General features: G+C 40.9%; 1 protein-coding gene and 1 long non-coding RNA gene across 2 annotated transcripts; one reads left to right on the forward strand and one right to left on the reverse strand.

Moving 5' to 3' along the window:
• Window positions 1-957: 957 nt before the first annotated feature.
• On the reverse strand, window positions 958-7,713 carry ERH (ERH mRNA splicing and mitosis factor). The gene is made up of 4 exons (XM_068193215.1): window positions 7,592-7,713; window positions 4,483-4,570; window positions 3,276-3,396; window positions 958-1,446 (listed from the first exon to the last, which is right to left on the reverse strand). Exons 1-4 carry the CDS (start codon window positions 7,592-7,594, stop codon window positions 1,344-1,346), a joined length of 315 nt encoding a protein of 104 aa, XP_068049316.1. The 5' UTR covers window positions 7,595-7,713; the 3' UTR covers window positions 958-1,343.
• Window positions 3,395-6,093, forward strand: LOC137475677 (uncharacterized). The gene is made up of 2 exons (XR_011000020.1): window positions 3,395-3,801; window positions 5,360-6,093. It is a non-coding gene; the product is annotated as an uncharacterized lncRNA (long non-coding RNA).
• Window positions 7,714-7,774: the final 61 nt, after the last annotated feature.

A 7,774-nucleotide genomic window follows, 5' to 3' on the forward strand; every position in this document is an offset into this window, starting at 1 on the left:
AAGGAAGCGTGTTTTGATGTTAGCAGATTGAATTTATTCCTGGTCACTATAAATTCTAGAACTAGTAGGTCTAATCTCCAACCTGTATTTGTGCTGAGAAGCTTAACACCCTCACCCAGTTTCTTTCTAAGAATTTATATCCCTTCAGTAATTTGATTCCCAGTCTTCAGCAGCTATTACTTATCACTTAAGTAAAGCTATTTTCATTAAAGCTTTACTATAGACAGTCACTTTGCCTCAGATTCTTTTCAGCCAGTGCATTTGCTGTGAGATCCATTAGAGACTATTGATGTGTATTAGGAAGCTAAGTGCATTGGAGAGAATTGCATTCCTCTGTCAATCCCAAAACAGCTCTTGGTTGAGTGTAATCTGTAACAGTCTGCTCCTACAGCAGGCAAACTCTAAAGGCACGGAGTACCAAACCAGCCTTTCTTTTCTACCTGCTCTATTTTTTGGTCTGATGTGTCTGCCAATCCAAATCTTTTCAGTACAACAAAATTACAAAAACATCAGCATTTAAGATAGATGGAGGCAGTGTGGGCAAACAATTAAGTCTTTATCTTCTGTAAAGAGAAAATAAAGTTTGGGGCAGATTTTCATGGGAGCAATCTGCTTTGCTTATTCCTTTCTTGGGGGAAAATTGTAAGCAGACTAATTCAAGAGGCCTGTGATTTGATACATTCAGCCTGCTCTTATCCATCACCAATTCCAGAGCAGACACACCTATATACAAATGTCTTGTAGAGAGATCAGCTGCGCAGTGCAAGAGGGTTAGAGTGTTTCCCAAAGATGCCCAAGGAAAACAGTACCAAGACTAAGCTAGAATTTGAGCTGTTCTGTAATACAGGAAACAACTGCTGGTTCAGTTCACGTGACCTTTCAAGCCATATCCCTTGGATAACAGAGGAAAAAAAGATTTGTGTTTTTTGGCAGGAACCCCAAAATTGAGCACTCAAGTTTAACTAAAGGGTAGATTTTTATTTCCCATTAAGACATCTCAAGGATATAACTGAATGTAAAAAACCCACAGAGGGGCACATACAGCAAATGTGGTGAAGTACAATGTGAACAGCCCCAGGGGTTCAAATAAGGTAGGACCATTAGCAAACGGGAGGAAAAAAACCCAAAACTCTGCTGAAGATGTTGTACTTTCTTCTCCATTTACACTGAAAAAAAACTGAAATCCAACAAAATCCTTGTATCTCTAAAAATACAATCAGTCCTGGCTAACAAGTTTATCAAGATGGCAACAGGATGACTATAATACAAAACGTTCACTACTACACTCTGTACACACCTGTTGTCCAAACCCTCCCCAAACCTGTGTAGCAATGGTGCCCCCATTATTTGCTTGCTTGCTGGGCCTGCCTGCGGAGGAGAACGTAAATCTTCTCCTTTATCCAGTCTTTGTTGTATGGCTGGTATGTCTGAGTATCAGCACGGTAACTGCAGAGGAAACAAGAAAGAAATGTCAGTCTGCTCTGTAGTACATCTACCAGAAAAACTTCACAAACAATTAACTGTCCTCAAGTGTATGAGGTAGAATGTGGTGTACAGAAGGTAATATCAGAAGTAGATGGGAATTGCCACTTAACAAATGGATTTGTTCTGTTCTCTAAAAAACAGTTGTCCAGGAGATCAGACTGAGCCTGCAACAAAACTAGATGCTCCAAGCACTACTGAGTGACTGGACCACTGTGTTCACATTTTAATTCATGCATTTAATTACTTAAGGGAGACAGCAAGTAGAGAATCTTAGTATTCTAGAGCTCAGCCTGCAGAAGAATAGTTCCACCAGGAAACAATCTAATTTGTCTTAATGAGTCAAACACTTCTTCAATATTACTTCAAAGATTTATTTAAGTTTTCAAGTGTTCAATTTCTGTGTGGATTTTTTTTTTAAATTAAGATCAAAATTTTCCAGGAGCAAAGGCAGACTCACAGATGGATGACAAAGGATTCTTGCAAGTTGGTACTGAGGAAAAGCTTACATCTAACAATGATACTTCATAAAAAGCAAACTGAAAACAGGAACCCACAGATGCATTTCTTTGCTACTCAAGGATAGTTGATAAAAGCAGTCCACTTGCAAGGGCCAGAGAATTCCGTTATTCAGGGCATGTTGAATTAAAACAGAATGAGACTGAAAACCAAAGCAATCTGAGAGAAGTTCTGTGTAGACTCCTGCCCTCCTTTCTCTCTCAGTCATTAAAGCTGAATATTTTGTTCGTGAAGATGGTACTTTCAGTGAACGACTCAAGAACTACTAAAATCCTGGTCAATCTTTAAATCTTGATATACTTTTATTTCTGATAAGAAGGGTGAGATGGACAGTGGTAAGAAGGTAAGTAAAAATCCCAATTTAACTAATTCCAGAACAATTTATAGTTCTTACCTAAGGAAAAAACCCTAAGCATGCTGTTTCTAAGGAAGTCTTACTATTTAAACCCCAGCATGATTGGATCAAGGCCAAACAAAGAGCTTCAGTGTATGTTTGTTCATACAGCAGTGGTTCTAGTGCAATGTAAGAAATGCTAGTTTCATGAAAAGCTACTTATTTCTACCCCCTGTCCCCAAATCCTTTCATAATGCTACACAGCAAGAGCAGATATCGAGTACTTCAGTGAACACAAAACACATCTGTTGTAGATGTCTATTACACCTTGTGCTGTGTGTGCCATCTGGTGGAAAGCTATAAGCTGAAGTAGAATTTGGTATGACACTGATTTTAGAAGCCTAATTAAGGAAGGCACAAGACTATCCTAGAAAACAGTTGCTACCTCCTAAAACAAGTGGCTAGTTTCAGTCTGTTAGATAAACGTTCATGTTGCTGTACCTTGATCAAAACAAACTTCTGGCTGCAATGCACTTTTGTAGCCTTCTACCCTACCACAAGTACTGCCCTCAGCTGAAAAAAATTCTGTAACCATTCTGCCTCCTGAGGAACTGGACCAACAGCACAAAGGGAAATTTAAACAGATTCTAGTAGTAATAGAACAGTCAACTGTATTTAACTTTGGATTTCAGTCCATTTCAATGTGAGTAAAATCCAAGAGGAACCATTAGTTTCTAAGCCTTCTTCAGAGGTACCTTGTATCTATACAATTAATTGGACTGGGCAACTTGCTAGCTGCAATACTTGCAATTCTGCTGTGCTACAGTTACTGCTAAAAACCACACAAAACAGCATCATGTTAAACTCACACAGAAGAGTTTAGAGGGAAGACTTCTGACTTTCCTAAGTCACTGAAATGGACTTGTACAACTGAACTTACACAAGGCAGCTGAGGTCTGCCAAGTCATCAATGAAGTCAAACAATTGGCTGATATCATATGTAATGGATGGACTGTTGGGATTCATTCTCTTCAGATGCTCTTCATACATTTTACAGACTCCTACAGAGAAACAAGATTAACCAACGCAATATTAAAAGACGGTATGAGCTGAGAGTGTTTCAGCTCTTGATTCACAAATAAAAGTTTAGAGATTACCACCATAAAAACAATCTAATTTTCTAGAGCTGAAATACTTTTGTTCCTAGCAATTTGCATTGAAACATAATACTATAAAATCAGGTAAGATGCATGGAAAGAAAAAGTTTTCCTCATCTAGGGGAAAAAGTTTTAGTTCTGTCAAATATGTAACTTTTCATGCAGTAAGCTCCAATGGATATCTGGAACTCCTTCTAATAATTTTAAGACAGCAATTAGAACATATATTCCTACGGCACAAACACCTCAGAAACAGAAGAACTCTTAAGAATGATCATTCTTGATCCAAGAGTCAAACAAGGTATTGAGGTAAGAGTGAGAGCACAAACCTGTATATACATTTAAAGCACTTTTATTTATTTAAACTAGTCCACTAATAATTCAGACACACTTGAGAAGAATGTAATATTAAAATGAGCACAGAGACTTTACATGGTCTCTGTTATACTTTTGTTTGCCTCACGAAACCTCCTGCAAGATTAATGTTAAGTGAACTACAGCTCTAATATTTCAATCTTCTTTCCATGCTCGTTATGTGTATCAAAGTTTTGCAGGATCTTTACTTGGCACATGTGACACGAGACTGCAAGTTATGCATCAATTGCACACAATCCTTTATTTAATATATTATTTCCAGCAGCAATCTTTGCCTTACAGTGCTAAGAAAAGAATAGTGAGAATTAAGTGCTGATCCTGCAATGAAATAAGTCTGCTGCATGAGCCCAGAAAGAATATTGTCTACTCTCCCAAACTGGATGTGGTTCATCTAGTTAAATCAAAACCATACATTTAATAGAAAAAAGACGTTTTAGAAATAAATAATAACTACTTTTTAGTTTGCTAGAACATTAGTAAGCTAAAAGCATGAGGGTTTTTGTTAATTACCTTTTAAAAACATGAAGAACAACTTATTTTCTTATTAAGTTTGTGAATATGTCAAAAAGAGGATTTTAACAATAGTTTTTAACCCCCATGTCTGCATCTACCCACCTTCCATGCATTCATTCACCGATTCATAATCAGCATATGTTCTGCCTTCTGGCCTCTTGGTAGGCTGGACAAGTAGAATTGTGTGAGACTGGAAAACAAAACAAACACAAAAATACAGGTTACTTGCACACTTTGAATGATTTTCGTTTGAATTAAGTTATTTATATGAAAGAAGGAGTAAAAAGAAGCGTAATAGTAAAATATTAGACTAGCAATCAAGGACACAGACATTTTCCACATAGCACTTGCTGTTTATATAAGCTGTGTTAGTAAGTTTTGTTTTCAACAAGTCCTATCAATCCTTATGGAACTTTAAAATGTGTAAAATCACCAGTAAAGCAGCTATTGTGCTGAAAAAAAAATAGCACAGAAACAGTTTCTATTTAGACATACAAGCAAAGCAATAAAGTCAGTATATAAGAGCAGTGGCATTACTGCATTTACTTATTTAATTCCAAATGCAAGCTGTTAGTAAAATTTTCAATGCCTCAATTAAAGAGCAAAGAGGGGACCCAACTTAACCACACTGTCAGGTTCACCTGAAAGATTTTAACAGAATTAGCTATTTTGAGTTATCGATTTAACTTCAAGGGAAGTGATACAATAAATCTGCACTTAGCACTCAAGATTATTTCTTGCAAAACAGATGTACTGGTTTTTCCCACTTCAATGAGTTTACTTAAACAGTAATTATGGCAAAGAAAACTGTTCCAAATGTTGGAGTCCATAAGCTTGTTCATCTGCAGGGAAGGCTCAGATGATTGTACACTCTGTGGCTTCCATTATTTCCATAACAATTTTCACTTGGCTACAGCAAGTAATTTGAGCAAAGAAGCAAGATTTTTAAAGTGTACACAATCTGTGATCTCATTAACAGGCTGCATACCACAGAAAGTTTGCAAGCATGCTGCAAATGGCCGTTTCCAGTGCTGCTAATTGGATCCAACATTTTCAGTGCTAATATATGAGGTGAGCACACAATACAGAGGCAACTGCGGGGTAAGATATCATTTGTTTTAGATTAATCAGCAGCTGACAGAAAAATCCTGACCCATACTTTGGAAATCAGTGAAGATACCAATTCAATGCTCATGAAAAGCAGTGACAGAAAAGAGAAATGACAAATGTTAGGATTTACAGGAAAAAACCCAAACAACAGGACAAATTTTTATCCCATAACTGACAGTGTTCCCATCCTTGGAATACAGTTTTCAGTTCTTTGTCTCAACACAGCAGTAGCAGATTCTGAGAAGTTCAGGAAAATGTTACACAGAGAAAAAGAAGGAACAAGACTTTATCTAATCAGAAATGGGAAAAAGGGGAATTCTGAGCTGCACACTGTAACAACAAAAATCATACAAAGGAGAGTAGATCATTTAAATCCACTTTCATGTATGCCAGAGGATGACTGACTTGAAGGGAATTCCCCAAGGGGGGCTGGTATCTGGCTGTTCCTAAGTGCATTGTACTTGGAACAGGCATGTCTTAGCAGGGAGTCCAGATGACTGGCAAAGATTACCATAAAATAATTTTTCCAGCACTATAATTTTAATTAGATGGTCACTGAGGAGTGCTAAATCAATGTATAAATTCTGAAATTACCCAAATAATCAGATTATGGAAACATCAGTGAGCCAGACATGTAAGCCAGTTCCTTCAGAACTTCACAGCAGAAATCATTTGGGCTTCTGACTTTAAGCCATTTATCACTTCAGACACTATACAATATCCATTATCAGATACTGGCCCAGAAAAATATGTAAATTAATACCATTGGATCACATGTATTGTAGAATTAATGCTTTTCAAACATTTCTTTGGGAACTTGACATTTTACTATAAAGGAAAAAAAAAATTGTTGGATTTGATAAAATTGCTGGTCCTGTCCTATTGTGTAGGTACAAAAAAAATGACAAGCTCAGAAGCTTAAGGGAAGTCTCCTCCAACTATTACCTGCCCCGTGAGCCTAGGTGACAGAACCAAAACAAGGGAAGATCCACAAACCTTTCTGCATTAGCACCAGGTTGTCTGGAGAAGCCCAATATGGGCCGTTATTATGATGATACATATGTTGAATTTCTTTGCATTTTCCTTAAAAGTACAGTTGTACTGGCTGCTTTTAAGCAGGACACAGAATGAGACACCACATGGTTTATATTATACCAATTTCGAACTTCTAGAGAGCGCTTTAGAAATTGCTGCTGCTACTGAAGGCAGAACCCTGTAAAACTGGTTAAGGCGGTGCCAAGAGCCAAACCAGCAGGACTTAAAGGCTAGGTAGCATCCGCCCAAAGAGGTTTCCACCAATTGTAGTGTATTTGACAATAAAGTGAAAAAAATAAAAAAAAACCCTGAAACAATAAAAGTGGAAGATAAACGCATATTGTAAGGGTAAGATGTGCAGTGATGCAAATACCAACCAGCAGCATACCGCACACACCTAAATGCCAAGCAGAAAAAGTGGTCTAAGGACCACCTTTCATTTTGGCCAACAGGGACAGGGCTTGTAGCTGCTCATCATGGCCGAAGTCAACTGCACTGGAGCAAGTACCAGGCAGATATGGAACTTCGCTGCAAACCGACAAGCAGCTGTCCTCCCGCCGCACAGCAATAACTTGCTTCAGCACATCTCAATCTATTAGATGGACGCAACAAACCACGTTGATGGGGAGGCCTTTGAGCTTCAGCGTGCCGTTCCACACACGCAAGCTCCCGCCTTTCCCTCCTCCGAGCCGAGGGGAGGAGCAGGGAAAGCAGCATGGAAAGCGCAAATCAGCCATTTAAGGCCGGCTCGTCCGACGGGCGACACTCGCGGGAAGGCGCTGGGCTTCCAGGGGCGCCCTGAGCGGGGGCCGAAGCTGCCGGGGGACAGGGGCGGGAGCCTCCAGCGCGCCGCTCCCGGAGCGCCGCCGCCGCCTTTGTGCCCCCGTCCGGCCCGGCCCGGCCCTGCCCCGCCAAAACGTGCAGCCGCCCGCCCGGGCCCGCACCACCGGCCGCGGCCTTCCCGCCCGCAGTGACCCGGGGAACGGGGAGAGGAGGGGAAGGGAAGGCCGCGCTGGCGGGCGCGGTGCGCAGGGAACGCGGCGGCCCCGTCCCGTCCCGTTCTCACCATGGCGGCTCCGCTCCTTCAGCACCGCCGGGCAGAAGTGGCGCGCGGCGATCCCCCACAGGCCCCCGCGCCCGCCGGAAGCGCCGCCGCGCCAGCGGCCGCCACCATAGAGCCGCGCGCGCCAGAGCGCCGCGCGCGCACGCGCCCGCAGGGCCGGCGGCCAGGCTGGCGGGGGCGGGGCGC

This window comes from Anomalospiza imberbis, chromosome 6 (assembly GCF_031753505.1).
Source record: "Anomalospiza imberbis isolate Cuckoo-Finch-1a 21T00152 chromosome 6, ASM3175350v1, whole genome shotgun sequence".
NCBI lineage: Eukaryota > Metazoa > Chordata > Aves > Passeriformes > Viduidae > Anomalospiza > Anomalospiza imberbis.

What these genes read in the sequence shown, in the direction of transcription:
- ERH (XM_068193215.1), bottom strand. An exon ending in GGTGAATGAATGCATGGAAG is followed by an intron (nt 3,397 to 4,482) that starts GTGGGTAGATGC and finishes GTTTCTCTGTAG; the next exon opens with GAGTCTGTAAAATGTATGAA. An exon ending in GCAGACCTCAGCTGCCTTGT is followed by an intron (nt 1,447 to 3,275) that starts GTAAGTTCAGTT and finishes TTTCCTCTGCAG; the next exon opens with TTACCGTGCTGATACTCAGA.